Raw genomic sequence first — 22,086 nt, forward strand, 5'->3', positions numbered from 1 at the left:
TCTGTAGTTTGCTGCATGCCTTCCATATCGATAGTAACATAACCTTCCAACACCATACCTGTCATCATTGGCCAATTGCTCCCCTTTTTATTGATTGAAATCTTCATTATCAAGCGAGAATTAACCTTACAAATCGCAGAACCTATTTACTCACAGCAAGACAGACTATGTTGACTAACAACAGAGATCTATCTATCTATGTACCCTGGTCCTATCCATCGAAAGGGGTGATCGACAGCAAGAAAAACACATAGACAAAAACAAAGATAAGGAAAACAAGAAAAAGTAGCAAAAAAACAAAAATTTGACCATGGCCAACCCAAATGCCCGAAAACCCAAACAAGTTAAGCACCTCGGGACACAAGTTGGTCATGCTTTCGTCCCTCCAGATGAAACGGGACACATGAAATGTCACTCGGGTCAGGGTTACAAAACACACGCTTCTGTTCAACAGCAAGGCCCAACAGCTTTCACTGGTTTACCTCTGCCGCATCATACAGGTGCCCTGCCCATCCCTTAGAACACGGCCAAACATCCCACTATCCTTTCTCAACAAAGATACATTAGTGAAAACACAGTATTTCATTTACCAAATAAATGTTTAACCGAGGATAACATTTGTTAGTGTACAGCAACAATATTAGCAATCTATGATGACGTGGTCAACTGCCAACAGTGACCGAGACGATTCGGATTAGAGCCAAAATGGGCAAGGCGATGATGAAAAAACGTATAAGATATGGGGAAACATACAAGTTGACAGGTATGCAACACATATCGGACATTTTCATTTTTGACCTTGAATCTGCCTCCAGATATTTTTCACACATTGACCTTCATGACCTTGACCTGCTGTTAGCCAGAGAATTTAATGCCAGCCAGTTTGGGCTACATATTTCATTGATTGATTTATTTGTCTCATACCTCAAAACAAATCCCCCCAAATTAACATATCCAGAAGAAAACTCAGAACAATAATTTCCCGTGCTCGGAATTGGACGGACAAGTGTTAATATTCTTAACATGTTGAGGTACAATATTTGATCACGCGTTACAAAGGAATTTATTCCTGTAAGGCAGTTACTTTTCTCAGTAATGAGTACTCTAATGCAGTATTGATAACATATAGTAACCCTACCGTTTTAACTATCTGGTGCGTTACTATGATACTCCACTACTTAATGAATGCAAATGATTACTTATAGTTTGCTTTGTTGGATAAGCATTTTTCCCTCACGTTGTCACATACATCCCTCAACCTAGTGGAGGCAGCCCCTGAAGGTTCGTTATATTCACCTCCAAAATACAACTGAATACAGTCTCAGTGGCGCCATATCAAGCACAGAGTACGAGAAAGCTGAATTTCTCATGAAGATATTCCCCTTCCTGTACTTGAGTCCAAGCCTTATTTACAACTATAAAAAGAATACTGAAATCAGTGGGAGTCAGCTTACATGTGCATATTTTTTGTGTGTCACCAGTAGCAATGGGTAGGAACTGTGTGGGGAGGCAGGTGCGGATTGTATGGGAACAAAAACTAACGTGAAATCAATGGAGGTAACGGTAAAAGTGTTTTAAATTTTGGTATTTTTATTTGTAAAATTATACTTGCAATAAACCATGTCTGGAGAAAAAAAGAAAACATCTTGAAGGGTACCTAGAAATGAGAAGGATATCTTAGAGTGGTTTGAAGCCCAGAGACAAAATGGAAATGGAGTGTCTCAGCTAAGTGTTTGTTTGTGATCCCTCAAGATTGCACAAGCCAAGAAATATAGAGGCTGCAGGGTGGTGTATACTGTATGTTTTCTTCTTTTTTTTTTATTATGCGGCAGTTTTTAAGTAGTTTTAGGGGGGGGTCAGGTTCTCTGTGGGTGTAAAGGGTTATTATGCGAACAAGATAGTTACTTTCAAAGCAAGGTGTTACTTTTTGGTTTCAGGGGGGAGAACTGAATTACTTTTCAAACAAAGTAACTAGTTACTATAACTCATGACTTTACGGAGAAACTTATGCACAAAGAGAACATGCCCACACCCGCAACACATTAACTGAGAAGTGCACACCAGTCATGCACCTTGCGAGTCCTTCCGCATATTTTTACCTGAATATTTAAACACAGTACGTGTTTGAACAAATCACCTGCTGGCGGAATGCTAATGTTAGCATAGCAGCGCGGGGCAACCTTCGGGCAGGTTCCTGGAAGGCAGCTTACCTCGTTACCATGCACACCAGCTCATCCTGAGAGAGCAGCGCAGGGAAAAGACCAAGTTCAGCTCCTTAAAAGGACTGAAAAACACTCAGTGAATCCACTAAACTCAAGTTCTTAACTTAAAAGCCAAACAATTGTAAAGAGGTCCTTTATAGGGTTAGCAAGCAAGCCTCATAGATCAAATGCCCCAGGTTTGATTCCAGACTCCTTTGTTACATAAAACCCTCATTTCAGTTAACGCCTTGGTGTACATTTGTATTTTATACTTTGATTTATTGTGTCTAAGATTACCATGATCTAAAGAACAGAGTTCTTGCAGGCTTTGACACATTTATTAAAGTCTAGACAAGGACATGAAAGTACTGAAAATGAAATGGAAACACGCTGTGGGCCTATGTGCTTGATACATGACTTAAGATCTAAATAAAGAATAAAGGCTGAAACATGTCAGCGTGACATTTCTGCGAGGCAAGCTTTGTTTCCTCATTGAATTTGTCAACATTAGAATAGAATAGAATAGAATAGAATTTACTTTTATTGTCATTATTTGTAACAATGCACACAGAACAAAATGTCGATACAACTGACACGTACAGTTAAACTGTAGCGAGCCGATGCATAGGTATCAAACTGAGGATTCCCAATTTCAACTGATTCAAAACCTTTGCATTTATTTACTGTAGAATTACAAATATAATCAACTCGATTTTGCCATAATGAGTTTGAAACTTCAGTGGTTCTTGGAGCTACCGAATCCCCCCAGTATCATATGCCCATTCACCGAACCCTACTTTAGTGTCAAACAAAATATGATATTTTTTTCAGATTCAAGATGAAGTTTTTAAAGTGGTGTGCAAAAGGAACCATGCAGAACAAAACAAACATAGTGCATGATCTCACAAATAATAAAATTGCAAATCAGTGTAACAATTACTGTTGCCTTTTAAAGACCATGTCATTATTGCCCATTGCCCTCGCTTGGGCCCGCTCGTTTGGCGCCAGCTGTTGCTTGTTGCCTGATTGGCTCCACTCCTATTTAAACTCAGTGCTCTCATTCACTCCTGGTCAGTCCGTCAACAAACCCCTGCACTTACAAGACTTGTATTTTGACTCTGTCCGGTATCCTGCTCGTGTATCTGGTATCGGTCCCATCTGTCTCGTCCTGTCCGGTATCTTGCTCCAGTTTCCAGTGTCCGGTATTCATGCCGCCTGTCTCGTCCTCTCTGGTATCTTTCTGCAGTCTCCAGTATCCGGTATCGATCCTGTCTGTCTTGTCCTGTCCGGTATCTTGCTCCAGTATCCAGTATTGATCTCGTCTGTCCTGTCTGGTGTCTTGCTCGTGTATCCAGTATCCGGTATCGATCCCGTCTGTTCTGCCCTGTCCGGTATCTTGCTCGTGTATCTGGTATCCATCCCGTCTGTCCCATCCTGTCCAGTATCCTGCTCCAGTATCCAGTATCAATCCCGTCTGTCCTATCCTGTCCGGTATCTTTCTCCAGTATCCAGTATCTGGTATCGATCCCGTCTTTCCGTTCCTGTCCGGTATCTTGCTCCAGTATCCAGTATCTGGTGTCTGTCCCGTCCTGTCCAGTATCTTGCTCTGTTATCAATCCTGTCTGTCCCGTCCTGTCCGGTATCTTGCTCGTGTATCCTGTATCTGGTATCGAGCCCGTCTGTCCTGTCTGGTTTTGATCTTGTCTGCCCCTGGCTTCCTATTTTCCCGTGCCTGTCTCACTTCTTCTGCTCAGCGATCGCTGAATCGCTGGCGTTTGTGTTCCTGCGCATGACTGCTCCGTTCCCGTAAAATAAAGCTTGTGTTAAAACTTTACGTGTCTGGTTCCACTGTCTGTTCTGGTTCTGACAGACCAGTTCAGATTTGCATGGTTTTATATTGACATGTGATACTCTTGTGTAATTTACGCGGCAAAGTATGTCTGTTTTCCTTTTTTTTATGCCTGTCATTTTTTAAAAAGGGGCAAACACAAAGATATGTTGTAACAAATAATATAAAAACTGTTGGCTTTCTTGGCACTAACTGGATACTTTTCTATTCGTTGAGACAAAAACGTTTAGACTAGAGCAGGGATGCCCAATATGTTGATCACGATCTACCAGTCGACCCCAACGACAGTGTGGGTAGATGAAGAGACAATGGAAGACTCCGTTCGTTTAGTCGGAATTTATTAAACACGACATATTGTTCTCTGTTGAGAACAACATGGCTGCTGCATGGCTGCAGCTCCAAAGAAATGCTAGAGCTATAAAAATATGTCACTTAATTGACATACAAGTCAGCCAGTCTGAGATTAAAGAAAATGCTTTGCATAAAATTAGACTAATACATTGATCTTGATTTGTATCCTAAATCCGAATGTAATATGATCTCTGGATTAAGCAGTAGGAAAAGTAGAGATGACTGGAGTGAACCAAATGCAAAAACCTTGCCAGACCTTTTGTATAATTGGATATGAGAAGAACGTACGGCCAGTGGTTTCTATATAAATGCAAAATAAGCAGATGTTATCTTCAATTTGAAAACGTGATTTTGATCATTCTTTTTTGAGATAAACATAATCCAAAATTTCAAAGTGTGTTTCGTTAACTTTGAGGCCTGGAAAAAAATCCATATTCTCGATGGAACACCATTCCTTTCAATAATCTGTCAAAACTGTACAATATTGATAACGTCCCGATAAAAATGCTTTTCTTCCTCCGCGAGGCTTTCCTTTCTTGGTCTCTTATTTTCAAACACGAATTATCTCTGCATAAATAATGTAGATTGAACAATCGGGACATTTTATTCCAACATAAATCCCATTTTATTCAACAGTGGTCTTACAACAATATTCTAATGGTTTCTCCTTTAATTAATAGGACCGGTCATTTAACTAGGATTAATAATTCATTTAAATATACAATTTCCCCATTTTACCTGGTAACTATGCAGAAGCCGACTGTGTTGTATGGTGCAGACATTTGGAGCCTGAATCCAGATTTGAGTAGTAAATTAAATATTTTTGAGATGAAGTGTTTGAGGAGTATGTTAGGAGTGACAAGATTGAATAGATTGAGAAATGAAATTGTGAGAGACAGAACTGGAATACACTTGTAGCGGAACTGAGCAAGAGTGTTGATGAGAGAGTCCTTGGTTGGTTTGGACACATAGAGAGGATGGATGAGGAGTGAATGTTGAAGAGAATCGACAGCGCAGAAGTAAATGGAAGAAGATCAAGAGGAAGAACGTGGATGGAAAGTGTTATGAGTGCACTGAAGGACAGCGGTCTAAATATAGTGGAAGCTAGAGCTCTTGTTGGTGATAGGAATGAGTGGAGAGGTGTTGTGAAAGGATAGTGGGATGTTTGGACAAATTGTAAGAGATGGGAAGGGAACCTGTATGATGCGACAGGGGTAAACCAGTGAAAGCTGTCGGGCCCTGCTGTTGAACAGAAGCGTGTGTTTTGTAACCCTGACCTGAGTAGCATGGCCGCTTTCTTGTGTCCCGTTTCATCTGGAGGGACGAAAGTATGACCATCTTGGGTGCCGAGGTGCTTAACTTGTTTGGGTGTTTGAGCATTTGGGTTGGCCATGGTCAATTTTCTTTGTTTTTGTGTATGTGTTTGTCTGTCTTTCGGTCATGCCTCTCGAGGGATATGACCAGGGTAGATGAATAGATAGAAAGACCCGTAGAAGCAAGATCATCTCAGCTCCCTCTAAGTGAGGCTCATGTTATGTCAAGTCTCATTTACACAGTTCTTCACCTATGAGATATATATATGTATCCATCCATCCATTATCTGCACCGCTTATCTTCAGTAAGGGCGCTGGGGTGCTGGAGCCCATCCCAGCTATCTCCGGGCAGTGGGCAGGGGACACCCTGAACTGGTTGCCAGCCAATCGCAGGGCACACAGGGACAGACGATATATAAAATATTTTAAATAAATTACGTTTTTCGACCAGTAGGAGGCACTAAATGATACACACTCCCTCATATATAATCAGTTAATGGTTTTTTCAATGTCCTCTTTTGGATAGGATAAATACGTTTTCATTTAAGACCACAATGTGTAATATTTGACCACTAGATGGCACTGTATTGTCTAATGCCATCTAAAACAGCTGCCAAAAGCACAACATTAGCAGCAAGATGCCAGACAAACATGGCGGCGACGCCGATGTAGGGATTCCACAGTGTACCGACTTATATTTTTTTTTCATAAAAAAATGTATGACGGTTTATGTATTTTTGCTTAGTATTCAAATCACATTTTTTGACTGAAAGTATTTTCTTACCACTTGTCGGCACTATTTTTATGTAATGTATCTGTTTTCCCATTGGCGTTTCTGTTAATGTATATATTCTTGTAATTTGGATTGTCTTCAAAGTTTGGTTCTAATGTAAACATTGTAGGTGTTTTAATGCATTTTGTTTAATAAGGCATTTATAAGAAAGTTGGAACATAGCTATGCTAGTTGAGCTAGCATGTCGAAGCCGGAAGCGACTGATTCCACCAATCAACGTTTACGCACTTGCTTGTCCCCGTGTTCCTCTTTTACAATTGGGTGCGCTCTCATCTTGGACTGGCAGTAGCTTCGCGTGATTGGTGGTGGGTAACCAAACTGCGATGTGATTGGTTCAAAGTAAAAGAGGCCGTACTTACATGTGCGATGCGCGACTGAACCCGGCGAACGAACGACCAGAGCACGTTGTTCAAGTGCCTCTTCGAAAAACCACTTTTTTGTTCTAAAGCCACTAAAACCGGACAAATTCGACTTTTGGTGAGTCAAACCTCGTAATGTACCACTCAAAACCAAAACGAATGGTTTTTTATTCTTATGAATTTCGGCACATCGTTTTACTCAAATTGAGGGGCCCGTCTATGTCCTGGAAACGAGTCCGTTAGCAATGCTCAGCTAATTAAGAAGACGTCCTTTTCAATAAATGGCTGCCTGTCCTATCGTGCAAGACACTCTCTGCGATAAAGTGGTACAGGAACGTGTAAAATTGTAGTTGTGTATTTCAACTTGCAAATAGACAGCGTCTTTGTGTTCTGAACCACGCCATACTATTCTTTCATTTTCGTTCCAGGCCGCCGCTGGCCTTCATCTTGGTGGTTTCATTACGATTGTTTCCTTTCAAATTGTGACGTTTTTTCCTCAATGGTCGTATTTTTTATTGTGTGCCAAATTTCTCCTGCTCTTCACGGCTTTTCGTTATCAAGCTAACATAAGGTGACTTGAAATCTGACCTGGCACGTGCTAGCCGGCGCTGGGACGAGGCCCCACTGTACAGTTCTGCAATCATTGAATCAAATCCAATTAAAATAAACATCTTCCGAACGCTATTTACAAGGGAGTTAGCCATTTTGTAATAAGATGAGACTTTGCTCTCATGTCGTTACAAAGTGCTGTCATTGTTTGATCGCCATCAATGACAATGATCTGTAGCTCATACGCCGTAAAACGATAACGACGTGTTCTCAATCGTAAGATATCAAACGTAGGTGGTCATTTAAGCATCACTCATTCTATACTCTCTTCATGACAGTTATTTTTCAAGCAACCATAGAGCTACCACTGTTTACGAATATTAGATATGGCTCATTATGAAGGCCATGTACTTTTGTGCAGTCCAACGAACACAGAGGAAAAAGAAGAAATGGTGATGGAGAAGCCAAGTGCCCAGCTGGTGGGGCGAGAGTTTGTCCGACAGTATTACACGCTTCTCAATCAAGCGCCTGATTACCTTCACAGGTAAGCTGGTCTCAGAGAAGTGTGTGCGCCTGGTAGCATTTTCACATACTTTTGTGTCCGTGTGTAGGTTCTATGGGGAGAACTCATCATATGTTCACGGCGGGTTGGACACAAGTGGCAAGCCTCTGGAGGCCGTCTATGGACAATCGGTGGGTTATGGAGTTAATGCCTTGTTTCTGTACAATAAATGTAGTGGTGAATTGTGCAGTGCACCTTAAAATAATGTAAAATGTAGTTCTGTAAACACCAGAGGTAAACACGCTTGTAAATTGTTTTGTAGGCGTGCTCTTCACTTAGTTAATTGTCCTAAAAAAGTAAACTCCAACTTACTTGGCATCATCTGTCAACTTCCCAGGATGCAATTGTATCCGCTATTTCGCTCATACACACGCCTCATAGGCACCAGTTGAGTAGCACCCACGCAGGAGTGTCACATGGAGCAACAAGCAATAAACTCTGAATCTTTCACGTGCCAACAACCACGCAAAATGGCAATTACGAAAAACGGTTTTCCAAAAAAGACATAAATGGAGTTCATTGAGCTTTAGTTTTGAAGTTCAGGTTTGTTTTATTTATTTTAAATTAACCATTATACTTTTAAATAAGATAAGCTGTTCAGCCAATTAGGATGCAGAGCCCAATACACAGAGTAGCAAAAGTGAAAAGTAAATCGCTTTATAGCGAGGCGTTATTATGTTAAACATGAATAACTGCAAATGTCTAACTTCCTGTAAAAGTTTAACTGTGTCAACCACTAGGGCCGTTAGGGCACCATTTCCTGTGGTGTGTCTTGGGCAAGTGCTGCCGGTTAGTGCCAATCCCTCTCAAGATCAACATAAGTTTCCACCTGGTCTCAAACCCGGGACCTTTCGCGTGTCAGGTGGATGTGCTAACCACTGCAAAACACCAAGATGTTTGATGGTGGCGAAATCATTTTGCCTTTTTAATTACACATTTGTTCCAATGGAAAAAAAGGAGAATAAACATTAAATTTTTAATTTACATTTCATGATTTCTCAAACGGCAGCACCTTCCCCTACCCCCTTAAACAACCATTTAACAAAATACTAATGGATTACTATTTACAGTCCAATTAACTATAATTAACTATAATAATTGTAATATATGTCCTATATTTTTATATTTAAAAGAATTGTCTTGAATACTATTGTAAATGTTAATTCAAAAACAAGTATTCTGTAAACCACTCTATTTATTCGGAAATGGCATGATTGCTAATGTCTTTCAAATATTATCTGGAGGCCATATTGCTGACTATAGAGTAGAGGTCGACCGATTGATCTGTGCGGATATTTGGGAATTTGATGTATATTGGTATCGTGTTTTTATTGATTTAAATGTCCCGAATATTTGGCCACTCAAAAGCAGCTCGACTTCTCTCAGTTACTCCGACTTCTCCCCTCCCTCACCCTGTGCCTTCTAAATTGATTATAACAGTGGCGGAGCGACTGAAGCAAAAGCTTTTTCTGACTTAACACTGCAAACTGCTCTGCCAACTCCCCAACAAATCACCCGCTGATAATATTTTGATGTTCCTGTTGTCAAAGATGCACACATTCACTGATGGGGTCTGATTGTGATTTAATAAAAAATAACAAGCAGTAAAAACACATTCCACAGGAGCTACTGTTAGCCGCAGATCACCTTCATTCATGCTACAGATAGGAGCCGAACTTCCTCACCAGTCACCCCCCTCCTGCCTGACGTCATGTCTCCCTTCAAGGGTCCATCATGAACATACACATAAAATTGACCTTACAATATTGACATTTCAAAAGTTGTGGTAGAAAAGCATGTTTGTCATTAAGAGATGGCGTGAACATTCGAGTTGTTATAGGAAAGCAATTTCGGGGGGACACTGATTAATTGGCTCTTATTACATTAGTTCATCAATCTGGTTCTAAAACAAGAGTGCCAACACTTCAATTCGCAAGCTCATTTGAAATTTCCATTGCTTTTTTTTCTCTTTGTTTTAAGTTAATTTAGGTCATGTAGGTTATTTTTACATTTTTATTGATATATTGTAAAAAAAAAAATCAATTGGCTGTTTCTGTACCCTTTATACGAGTTTCTGCTAAGCGTTATTTTATTTTCTGCACTGTTGATATTTGGTTCAAGTGAAAGACTGGTCATGTTAGTTTTGTTGTCATTTTAGTTTATTTAATGTAAAGGATTTCCGAGAGCTGTAAAGTTTTATTTCATTTTATAACATATATTTTTTGTATCTTTTTCTACTATTAAAAATGTATTCTGCCAATATTTATTTAAGTTTTTACAGCAAATTAATATCTGTGGGTAATATCAGTTATCAGCCTCCTGTTTATACTCATAATTGGGTATCAGCTATACGGGTTGTTTAGGTCGATCTCTATAATAGTGTCTAAATAAATTTTTGCCTCACAGAAAATTCACGCCACAACTGCCGCGTCTTACGTTTAATACAATCCTTGCAGGATATCCACAAGCGTGTGATGGCGCTGAGCTTCCGTGACTGCCACACCAAGATCCGTCACGTAGATGCTCACGCCACCCTGAACGAGGGCGTGGTGGTGCAGGTGATGGGGGAGCTCTCCAACAACATGCAGCCAATGAGGAAGTTCATGCAGACCTTTGTGCTCGCCCCTGAGGTACCCAAAACATGCAGGCACACCTTCAACGTTCTGTTTTGTTCATTTGGCATTTGTGTGCAACTACAGGGCACGGTGGCCAACAAATTCTACGTCCACAACGATGTTTTTCGCTACCAGGATGAAGTCTTTGCGGATTCTGACTCCGAACCACCTGAAGGTTAGAGATGTGATATTATGACAACGTAAAATAAGGGGGAAAACTATGCTAAATGTGTGATGCGTTTTCAGAGTCTGATGACGAGGTAGAGGAACTAGAGGAGCGAATCCCTTCTCCAGAAGTCACAGCTAATGAGTCTGTTCCTGCTTTCTACCAACCTGCATCCATGTAATTGCACACTAACTACTCAAGGATTGATTCACTGGGCTGTCTCTCATTTGTCCCATTATCACATTTGTTCCATTATCGCAACTGAGGATTTTTAAGAAGATGATAAGAGCTTATTGGAACTTGTGGTCACCACTTCTAGCTTGAGTCGTCATTGTAGCCTCTGTTGTGCTAGTTCATTATGCACATGCAAGTGTGTGCATGTTGACAGATTCAGATCGAAAAATAATTCTAAACTGTGGCAGTGAACAAGGACAAGAACAAGCTTAAATTCAGATTCAGATCTACTTTATTGTCATTCTAGTACACGTGTATACAGAACGAAATGTCGATACATCTGACCCGCACAGTTTCCTCGAATGTACAGATATAAGTAAAAGTTGTATTGTACTATGAAAATGCAACTGGGAGGCTGGATGGCCCAACCAAATGTGCATTGATCTGGAAAGTAAGCAAATTTTGGATAGTAGTGGATATGTTCAGGCAACGAGCAGGATTGATAGAGTTACAAAGCCAGTTGAAATAAAGCAGAGGTATTTTAGGGATTTTATTTTGTGTGGTGTTTCAAACTACCTTACCTATCAAACAAATGCAGGGCTTATGATAAATCATCCGTCATACACTAAGAAATGGAAAACAAAAATGCCGTGGGGACGAGCATTACGTCTCTCTGAACAATGCCCCCGCCCCTTTTTTTCTTTCCTCTAGTGTTCTGCTCTAGAACAGCTTGGCTAAAAGTAAGATAAGTGCGTTGGGAAAAACGGGTCTCATTGAATCCTATGGGCCATTTTTAACACATACTTTGGAAGTATTTACCTATTTTAAGGACCGCTTAAATGATTAAATCCACCTAGAAAATGTGATGAAGTTTTAAATGTTTTCTTTTTAGTCCGGATGGTGCGGAAGAGCAGGAAGCGGCAGTGGCGGCAAGTCCTGAACCGGAACCTGAAATGACGAAGGAAGTCGAGGCGGGTGAGGCAGTAGAGCTCAAGGCTGTCACTTCAGCTTCGCCCGAGACACAAAGCGACACCCGCTCACTGTCGTCCAGTGAGCAGACCGACAAGACCACAGACGCCGTCTCGGAACCTGCTGAAACGACGGCTGCCGCGCCGGAGGAAGTCAGGGTGGGTTTTTCTTTTTCCCTCGAGTCTGACAACTAGACGGCTAAGGCGACGTGTATTTCTGTTTGCAGCCCTTCTCTTGGGCGTTGGTGACCAGTAAGAACCTTCCACCCAGTGGGGCCGTTCCCGTATCTGGCATCCCGCCTCACGTTGTCAAGGTTGCCCCCTTTGCCCCGGTAAGTCCACTCCCCAAATATTTAGTTTTTTTTTTCAAGGGTGAAAATGTATCATTTTTGGGTTGGGTTAGGTTTTCATTCATTGAAAAGTTATCATTAAACCATTCATAGTAAAAGCTTGTCAGTCTATTTCTTTCACTCTAATTGGACTAAAGTGGGCTTCTACTGGACTTTCTTGCACCCAAGCACTCGCAAGCCCTGGCCTAAAAAGCAATTTGCTTGCCCCTCATTTTGCATCACTTGCTAGAATTCGGAGTCATTCAAAATGGCTAGGTTAAGGGTCTAGAATGTATGACTCGCGAGACAGCTGTGGTTCTTTTCATCTGGCTCTGAGATGAAAATCAATATTTTGACAATTGGAGAGTATTTGCAACACCACGTTTCTATCACTAGTGCTTTTCTACCTTTACAGCTGGTAAGAAAAGATGTCTCTTAGCCAATGAGATGCATCAGAATACGCATGTATGCTGGCCATCCGTTACCGGTTCCTGGATATTTTTTCAACTGTTTAGTTTGCACAAGTTATTTAGAAGTTGCTGTCTGTAATTTAGAAACTTTCTACTTTCCAACGCCAACTTAAGGCCTAAGTCATCACTGCAGCCTCTGTCAAGCTGCATGTGTCGCACGTTGAAATACATACATTTCTTGGATGCTTTCAGGGGGTGGACACAAGTAGATAGTTGCGGTGGGACTGTATTATAAAGGCTCTTTGAACTCAGTAAGGCATTCTTGTTGCTTAATGGTGAAAATATTCTCCTTTTATCTTTATAAGGACACTTCAAATTACGCACTCCACCTTTAAAAATAACAAATGATCTACGGTGTACATGAAGCTTTTTAAGATGAAAATGTTTAGATTTCTAAGATGTTATCGATTTACACCTCTAAAACGGAAGGGAGGTTGAATAATGATCACTTGATTCTTATGGTTAAAGCTGTAACCACGCCACATTGCTGACGGTGAATGCATCCGTATCCTTCTCTTTTGCATTATACGGTCACATATTTTGGAACATTCACAAAACGATTACGGTTCAAATAAACCATGTCAATATTAAATTAAGTTGGATATTTGTTTGTGTAGGACTTCATCTCTGGCATTATTTTATAGCTTTTATGAAATCACATGTGACAAAGTAAAATAAAATGTGCTCAATAATTGCCTTTTGTATGTAGAGGGTGTTTGGTGATTTTTTTTTTTTGAATTTCACCTTTAAATATTTGGTATGCCTCTCAAAAAAGGAAAAATATTTTGCCTTCATGCCTCAGAGACAAAAAGGTCCCTAGCCCCTGCGCTAGGTGTGTCTAAACCTAAGTTGGCCTGTGCATTGTTACAAAGATCGACAATAAAAGTAAATTCTATTCTATTGTCCCTTACTTGATAGTTAAATTTAAAATAACTATTTTTGAGTCCAATAATTCCTTAAATGAGCAACAGAGCTTGATGGTAGTATTCTGGATGATGGACTTAATGTTTCTCATGATCAGAGCCACTCTGTTAAACAACTGATTGTTGTTTGTGAGGACTCGCTCTTCTGATCAGATTTTAAATAAAAACGCCTCTATACTTGGAACTCGTACATCTTTTGTTGGATCTGGGTTGCATTTTGCCAATTTGAAGCTCTGCATGTCTTGGTGCAGGTGCGGCCTGATATCAAGTCAGACAGTCAGTCAGCTTCACAGAGACCACCGCAACGAGACCCTCGACAGAGAGAGCAGCGACCTGGTGCCCCTCCCCCCACTCACAGAGGACCACGTCCTAGTACGTGCAAACTCTGAAATCGTGACCTCGAAAGCAAATCGGGCTGTGCCAACTTTGCCCCTTTTTGTTTTCAGTTCGGGAAGGCGAGCAGGGGGAGATGGAAGTCCGGCGGACAGTGCGTTACCCTGATGCCCATCAGCTGTTTGTGGGGAATGTGCCACACGCTGTAGACAAGAGTGAACTCAAGGAGTTCTTCGAGCGTAAGTTGTATTCATATATCCAAACCTCAACTCTCAATGTTTTGGCCTGTGTATGCCATGAATGTGTAAGCCCACACTGCCACCAAGAGCTTATTGGCACAAAAACACTCAATTACTACAGTAAATCGGTGATATGACATTTATCCATTCTGGGGTGGTCTTCGCAAAGTGAAATATCCGTTATAGCAGCAAACTTGCTAAGATAGGATCGACTTTGAAGATTTCCCTGCTATAATCTCTTTAAAAAAAGTAATAGTCCCAGTCATTGATTCCTTACAGCCATGCAACTTAGCGAGGGAAACCATTCATGTGCCTTTCCCTTGTTTCTTGATAATGGCAGGCTTCTCCCATTTTATTTTGCTGCAAACCTTGGGCTCCAAAAAAATTGTGTTAAGTGTTTACAGTATTTCCACAGTGCGGCCTTTACAAAAAGACACATAATCTAAACCGAATGAACCTCAAGATTTTACCTGACTTTATTCAGTTCCAAAGTATTCAAATTCTGGATGTATCTGCGTTTGATGTTTTCCAAAGGAATAAGAAATAAGAACAGGAACACTACACTTTGAGACTTTGTAATAAAGGGCTATACAAATAAACATGACTTGACTACTAATACAGTAGACAGCAATACAGTGGTAAAGGACAGTTAAATCATGACACTGTTGTTTGTGGACCGCAGAATACGGCACTGTTTTGGAATTGCGGATCAACAGCGGAGGCAAACTTCCCAACTTTGGCTTTGTTGTGTTTGACGATTCCGAGCCGGTCCAAAAGATCCTAGCCAGTCGGGTGAGTTTCATCCTTCCGGTCTGTTATGTCCCTAAAGTGAAAGGCGCTAAAGGGGATGTTGCGTTTCTCATTCTCAGCCCATCAAGCTGCGTGGCGAAGTGCGGCTCAACGTGGAGGAGAAAAAGACACGGTTTGTCCGAGAAGGCGAGCGACGCGATCTGCGGCCGCGTGGCCCAGGAGGACCGCGGGAGCGCATAGGCGGGGGCGGCCCACCAAGGGGCCCGCCTGGCCCTTCCCGGGGGGGAGCTGCCCAGAAGCCCAGCTTTGGTTCCGGCCGCGGCGCCGCACCCAGCGAGGGCCGCTACTCAGCGCAACGGCCCTGAAGCGGGCGCTGGCCAGCACTCTGATTGGACTTGACCAAATTGACCTTAAAGCAGCCTTCATGTCTTTGGATTTTAGTTTAGTTTGCGCATTTTGGTGGCACCGAGGTCCCCCCAACCTTGCCTCGTTCTGGACGCATGTTGTCTCCCTGAGGGTTTTTTGTTTCGTTTTTTTGTCCCCCCCCCATTGTCCTCCCTTCAAGCAGACTGGAATGAGGAAGTGGACTTGAATCTCCCACCTGTTCCTTACAGGAACGCTACATTTGACGCGGTCGGCATTTCCTGCTGAGCTCGCCAACCACACAACTAAATTAAAGTCGGTTTCTCTTTTAAAAAAACAACAACTTGTGATTGTATTTTCTAAGATACCAACACTCTTTCATCTCAATCATGTCAGCCAGGAGTAGTAATGCAACGCATTACCGGAACGTAATTACTTTTCTTTGTAACAATTAGTGCAATGACTGAGCATTTCTTACAACATGGTCAGTTACTCTGCTTAGTAAAGCAGATCGTAGATTACAAGGTCCTTTGCTAGCTGTTCCTCATTCGCTCAAGATGTAATATACATCCTATAATCCCCCCAAAAATGTTAGGTGTTTGTATTTTCCTACACAGTACAACTAAATAGTTATGGAGGCTTGTCTCAAGTACAAGACTGTTAATTTCTTCCCACAGATATTCTCCCTACCATTTAAACACAGATCCAAGATGCATTTACTACTACAAAATCAAATGCTGAAATCAGTGTCAGTTTATATGTGCATATTTGGTTGTCTGTCACTAGTAGTGAATTGTGGATGGTGAGTGGGGCGGGGCTCTGGCTTATACACAAACACTAAAATCAACAGGGCTAACGTAAGCACAGAATTTATGCTGAAAGTATGATGAATTTGGTTTTTATCAGAAATGTATTTTTGCAAAACCACGTGCCTGAAAAAAGTCTCAAGTAGCCATAAATAGAGAAGGAAATCGAGTTGTTTGAAGTCCAAAAACAAAATGTATAATTGAGTGTCCTGGCTGTGTTCGTTTGCAAGCTCTTAAGAATGCACAGGCCAAAAACTAGAGAGGCGTCAATGAAAGTTTACAAGGTAATTTGAAACTTCCTTTAGGATAACATGCTACTGTTGGGTGTCACAAATCTGGGTGAGTAACGGAATTATTTTAGAAGGATGCAACTAAGTAGTTTTCCAAAACACGCCCCGCACTGAAAAGCCTTGGATTGCTTGTTTGCCATGGACATGCATTCCAGGAGCTACTGTCTAGAAAGTAAATTTCCTAAAGCTCCGGTGCCAAGAATGCTCTCCCCACAGAGATTCGATCCGCCACTTCAGTGGAAGCGTTGACCCCAGGAAGCTGTTCCATGGAGATTCTGTTATCTGTATTTCGTGTTGCTAAAGTTTGTATGTATTGTTTGTGCAGCCCTTTGAGACTCCTGGAGATTAAGGGCTATACAAACAAACATGACTTGGATTAAAAAAAAGATCTGAAATGATCTGCATTTAAATAGCGCTTTTCAAGTCAATGACCTCCTAAAGCGCTTTACATTGTGCTTCACATTTCCCAATAGCGGCCATGATCTGTGCAGTCATGTAGCACTAACCTGCTTATTGGGGGTTCAGTGTCTTACCCAAGGACACTTCGGCATGTAACACGGACAAGCCGGGATTCGAACTGGGATCCCTTAATCCGAAAATCATTGCTCTACCCCCTGAGCTACTGCCGCCCCGGTAAAGACATCTGTCTTGCAATGGATCTTTAGTTAAATCAAGTTTCAAAGTCAAATCAAAATATGCTTGTACTCCGGGGTTGTTTAAACAAGGTAATAAAAACAATAATTTGCAGGCGCGAAAAAATAATGCAAATTATTCAGTGATCAATTGCAGTTGTCAGTGTTTTAAGTGGAGGAATGCAGAGAGTCGAATTAAGACAATCTTCCCTTATATTACGGCTAAATTGTTGAACATAAGGACGTTGGTATGAATTTTGCAATAATAGTATTATAAATGCAATAGTTTGGTTTTCTTTTTCCTTCAATCGTAACAAAAATTCTGCAAGCTGCAGTACATCCAGCATGTCCTTAAATGTCTTCACTGAATAATATATTGAGACTTAAGTCAAAAGCTTGTGTAATTAGTACTGAAATGTCGAAGACTGCGGGAGGGATTTTAGAGAAAGGACTTTTTCCACTTTTTGACCAACATTAAGTGAATTAATTTTAGGCAAATTTGAGCGTCATAAATTGCCTGCAGAGGGTGCTGACACAACGCAGCACTCTTAATTTAACCCTCTTAGAAACCATTTGGCTGCTTCAACTCTATGTTCGAACCTAGTGTGTTTCACCAAATATCTCACTGACGCTCCCTAAAAACCTGCCATTTTTAACGAATTTAATATTCTGGGGCAAATATTTATATTAGTATAGGTCCCTTTCCGGGCTAGGTCACAACCGGATCACCACAGGATGCGCACGCATAATTGACCAAAAACAGCGGGAGTAGCATTTTTGAGTTTGTATAGAACTAAGATTTTTGTTGAAGTTTTGCAATTTACAAAACTACATGCCAGGCTGTGGTGTGTACGGAAGCACAAATCGCTGTTTTAATGGTCACATTTTTTTGATAGTCCGAAAGGAAAATGACTTCAAAAGCACTGGATGAGCCTGTGGCTGCAAGCCATTAAAAGAACTGACTGGACGGAGGAAATAATAAGGAATGTCTGTGTTTGAGGTGTCCATTTCATTTTTGGTAAGTTATCATGGCGATCTGGTTTTGACTTAGTTGAATGCCAAATGTTGCTAGTATGATTAGTGCCAAGTGTTTGCTACTGAGGCTTTCTATAGAGTGTAAGTTTCTACTAACAGGGTTGGGTTGGGTTACTTTAACTGGATTACTCCAATACCAAATATGCTAATAAAAGACAAAGTAAATATGAATAAAATTATGACTCACAACACGCGGTAAGCTTTCTCTCCTGACTTTGATCTGTTTGATCTCTGGCAAAACTAACATAAAATGGGACAGAAACAAAATGAAAATAAATCCAAACATCATTTTTGCTGTTCCATTTATTCCGTTACTCCCCAAGCCCGCACAATATTTAGTAATTTTATTCATATTTAGTTCCGTTTGTCTTTTATTAGCATATTTGGTATTGGAGTAATCCAAAAGTAATTGAAAGTAATCCAGTTAAAGTAACCCTACCCAACCCTGTCTACTACTGCCGCTAGTTGGTAGATCTTTTTTAATAACATAAAAAATTGTAACCCAAAAAACAATCAATATTATCAATTTATATTTTATACACTATATATTTAATAATTCTATGTTATATATTGTTAATAATTAGTCATCCTAAATAGGTTGAACAGAAATGACTTTCCCTTTTATGTACATCAACAACATTTCTTAGGTGTTTAGGGTGGTGATGGCCCTGGAAGAGAAACTGTCTCCGATTCTGATAGTCTTTGTTTCTCATGTAGGTTTTAAATCAGGGGATGGTGTAATAATATTCTGTTGTTTGCAATAATCTGTGGTCTGTGAAGCCCTTTGAAACTCTTTGTGATTAAGGGCTATACAAATAAACACGACTTGACTAGACTTATTTGTTGTTATGATTATCATTATTGATCCCCCGCAACGCTAACAATGTATTTAGGGTGGATGCATGCCAAGGATAGTAAATTTATCTCAAGTTTGACTTATGAGTGAACTTAGCTACCATAAATATGAATTGGTCACCCGGGCCACTATTTTCATCCATTTAACATGCTGCCATAATAAGGTATTTTGCGCGTTACCCGATTTGGATCTGTGTTGTATATGAGGCGTAAAAGTCTCACACAAAAGCTCCTAAAAGAGGCTCGCACAACCTATGTGTTGCGCCGATCGAAAGATTTTATTTGATATTTTTACTTTTATCACGAGAATAAAGTCGCTTCTTTGATGTTTGTACATCTATGTGTATATTGGAGCCATATCCCCCAGTGGTCAAGAACACTCACATTCTTGCCTCTTTCTGGGAGATTGATACAGAGGAGAGGATTCCCAGCCACCTCGCTCAACCCAACAGATGTGTCGCAACACCTGCTTTTTGTCCATACTTTGTGCTTATTTGAAAAGCTACTATTTGCAGTCTTTTTTGGTCTCAACAATGCAGCTTGGCTACATCACACTCGTGTACAAACACGGATAGGGGTCTATATCATGACATTTACGATCATTTGTAATACTTTACAATGCTTCACATTACCCCAATTTTTACTAACCTGCATTGGCTCCCTGTTGGTTTGATATGGTTCTGTTGGTATTATACAAAAGCATGCATGGACTTGCTCCATCATATCTTCCAGATTTAATTTCCCCCTATATTCCGGTCCGGAGCCTTCGCTCTTAAAATGCTGGTCTACTAGTGATCCCAAAAGCCAAGAAGAGATCTGAAGGTTGTGGAATGCTCTGCTCACTGAGATTCAATCTGCAACCTCAGTGGAACTGTTTAAATCTAGTCCTAAAACACACGTCTATTCTATAGCTTATGAATGACATTTATTTCACGTTGACAATATATGCGTAGTATTTGTTATTGCAACTTCCGTTGCACCCCTGTCCCTTCTCAAGGTTTCTTCATTTACCTGATGTTGAGGTTTTGAGTTTTTCCTTGCCTTCATGTAGGTTTTAGATCAGGGGATGGTGTAGTCTGCAGTTTGCAATAATCTGTGGTCTGTGCAGCCCTTTGAGACTCCTTGTGATAAAGGGCTATGCAACTAAACATGACTTGATTTTACACTTCCTTAGAGTTTAAAAACGGTAGTACAGAGATCCCTCGGTTTTCTCTGTTAATGACGAACAGAACCAACCGGGAAAAGTGAAAATACACAAAGTAGGAAAGTGAAATGACGAGTAAGAGTGAAATGTTTGCGATGCATGCTCACTAACAGTACTGAAATTGTTTCATAAACCTATGTCAAAGGCCTGCATACACCTGAATACAACAACAAGTTTTTTGTTTATAAAGATAGATAAAAGTTTGTAAACATGGTAAATACACTCATCAATAGTTTCACACGCACTGGTGAAATTCTCATAAACACATGTGAAATTTTCACACACGCCTGTGGAAATGTCATGTTTTTAAAGATGAGTAAGAAATACTTCTAAACAGTATTGAAAATAAAATCTCTCAGTGGCTTTTGAGGTGTGTTTATAAGACTATTTCAGTACTGCTAGTGAGCATTTTCAACCTATCATTATGAACCAAAACATTTAACCTGTGAGTTTGAAAGAATTACAGTACTGTTCATGAGCGTTCTCAACCTTTTGGGTATATTCACAATTATTTCAACTATATTTCCCATGTTTTTCAGTGTTAATGTCTTTATAAAAAAATGAAAAGTTAAATTTTTTTAACCTCACTTTTTACCTTTTGTTATTGGACTTTTTTCTGTTGTATCTAGTTTTGTTTGCTTATTTTTTCTTTTTTCTTTATTTTTTCCCCTCTTTTTAAGTTATTCCGTGCATAATGTTACATAATAATTGGTAATGTAGGGATCAAAGCAACAAAACAAGATGAAAGGATGTTTTGGACCCAAAAAAGCCGACTCTTTTTAGTGAGCAAAACCAAAAAAACAGACCATTAGAGATAGAACTCCGGTCAAGACGAAATTCTCTGACTTACAAATACTTCTTTATAAAGTAACAGAAATACTTTTCTGGTAACTCGTTTATTTTACTATTGGAGTAACTAACTCAGTTAATTTCTGGAAGCAGTAGTTAGTAACTATAAGTAATCCCTTTTTGCAAGTCACATGCAGAACAGTGACTGCTACAAACCAACACATATCCGTAAACATCGTCACAGACACCACTCAATAAATCAGGCAACACAGCATGCATTTTTTGCACTTTTTAATCTTTGTCTTTTTATCTTTTTTCTTTTTTTAACATGACACAGATCTTTCACAAGCGGTCGCCAACATTATTCAAAATGATGTTGATAAAAGGTCATTAATAGAATAATTAGTCGGACAAGTTTCAATAAATAGAATATATATATCTATATATATCTATATATACAGATAGGCTACAGCAGTAATGCTACATTCTCTTTTTGTTTCTTCAAATTGCTTCACAGTTTTTTGTTGTTGTGCGCAAGCAAAAAATGCAAATCTCGCCGTCTAGTAATCTTTATAGTCATGCATTGCTTTTCTTGGGCAGATTTTGGGAAAATTGAAGTCATTTGCGCCACTTTTTTAAACTTCTTTTTATTCCTCAACTATTCTGCTCGCACAGAGAGTGCTGGCGAAAGCAAAAGCGATAGCAAAAGCCAAAGCAAAGGGGCCGCTCAGAAACGGGCTGCCGCAGAAGCTGCAAAATCTCCAAAAGCCAAAGGAAGGACAAGAGAAGAGTAAGGCCATTCCGACATGTGCAAAGAAGAATCGGCAAAAATCCAGAATCAGTCGTCTCAGATGTCCATCAAATGCAACAAATCAAACATGCTAATTGGAAAGAACACCCCCACCCCCAATATTAAATCCAAAGTCTTCATATAAGCGTCAAAAGTGATAGATAATCACACAGGTGCGCCCTCAAAGCGGCGCTCCTTTGGAAGCACAAAAATGTTAGCGGGTCGGAGGTCACAGTTCGGAGGTCAGGGTGAGTAACACAGCAAAAACGACAATACAGAATTTCCATTATAAATCCTCTCAACATATTGCGTCCTTGTTTTTGTTCCTCAAACTGCTCCATTTTAAATACAATCCCTCTTTTGAATTTTTTTTAATTC

At 40.2% G+C, this 22,086-nt stretch overlaps 1 protein-coding gene across 1 annotated transcript; it reads left to right on the top strand.

The window, feature by feature from the left end:
• The first annotated feature begins 6,820 nt into the window (after positions 1-6,820).
• Positions 6,821-15,650, top strand: g3bp1 (GTPase activating protein (SH3 domain) binding protein 1). Its single transcript, XM_088344639.1, has 12 exons — positions 6,821-6,984; positions 7,837-7,959; positions 8,027-8,108; positions 10,434-10,607; positions 10,677-10,767; positions 10,839-10,935; positions 11,825-12,059; positions 12,128-12,232; positions 13,874-13,994; positions 14,069-14,194; positions 14,877-14,986; positions 15,064-15,650. Exons 2-12 carry the CDS (start codon positions 7,865-7,867, stop codon positions 15,307-15,309), a joined length of 1,482 nt encoding a protein of 493 aa, XP_088200765.1. The 5' UTR covers positions 6,821-6,984; positions 7,837-7,864; the 3' UTR covers positions 15,310-15,650.
• Positions 15,651-22,086: the final 6,436 nt, after the last annotated feature.

The sequence above is a fragment of the Urocampus carinirostris genome, chromosome 9 (genome assembly GCF_059441175.1).
Source record: "Urocampus carinirostris isolate Australia breed hairy pipefish chromosome 9, RoL_Ucar_1.0, whole genome shotgun sequence".
NCBI lineage: Eukaryota > Metazoa > Chordata > Actinopteri > Syngnathiformes > Syngnathidae > Urocampus > Urocampus carinirostris.

What these genes read in the sequence shown, in the direction of transcription:
- g3bp1 (XM_088344639.1), top strand. Translation starts at nt 7,865, where the DNA reads ATGGTGATGGAGAAGCCAAGTGCCCAGCTGGTGGGGCGAGAGTTTGTC. An exon ending in TGACTCCGAACCACCTGAAG is followed by an intron (nt 10,768 to 10,838) that starts GTTAGAGATGTG and finishes ATGCGTTTTCAG; the next exon opens with AGTCTGATGACGAGGTAGAG. An exon ending in AAAAGATCCTAGCCAGTCGG is followed by an intron (nt 14,987 to 15,063) that starts GTGAGTTTCATC and finishes TCTCATTCTCAG; the next exon opens with CCCATCAAGCTGCGTGGCGA.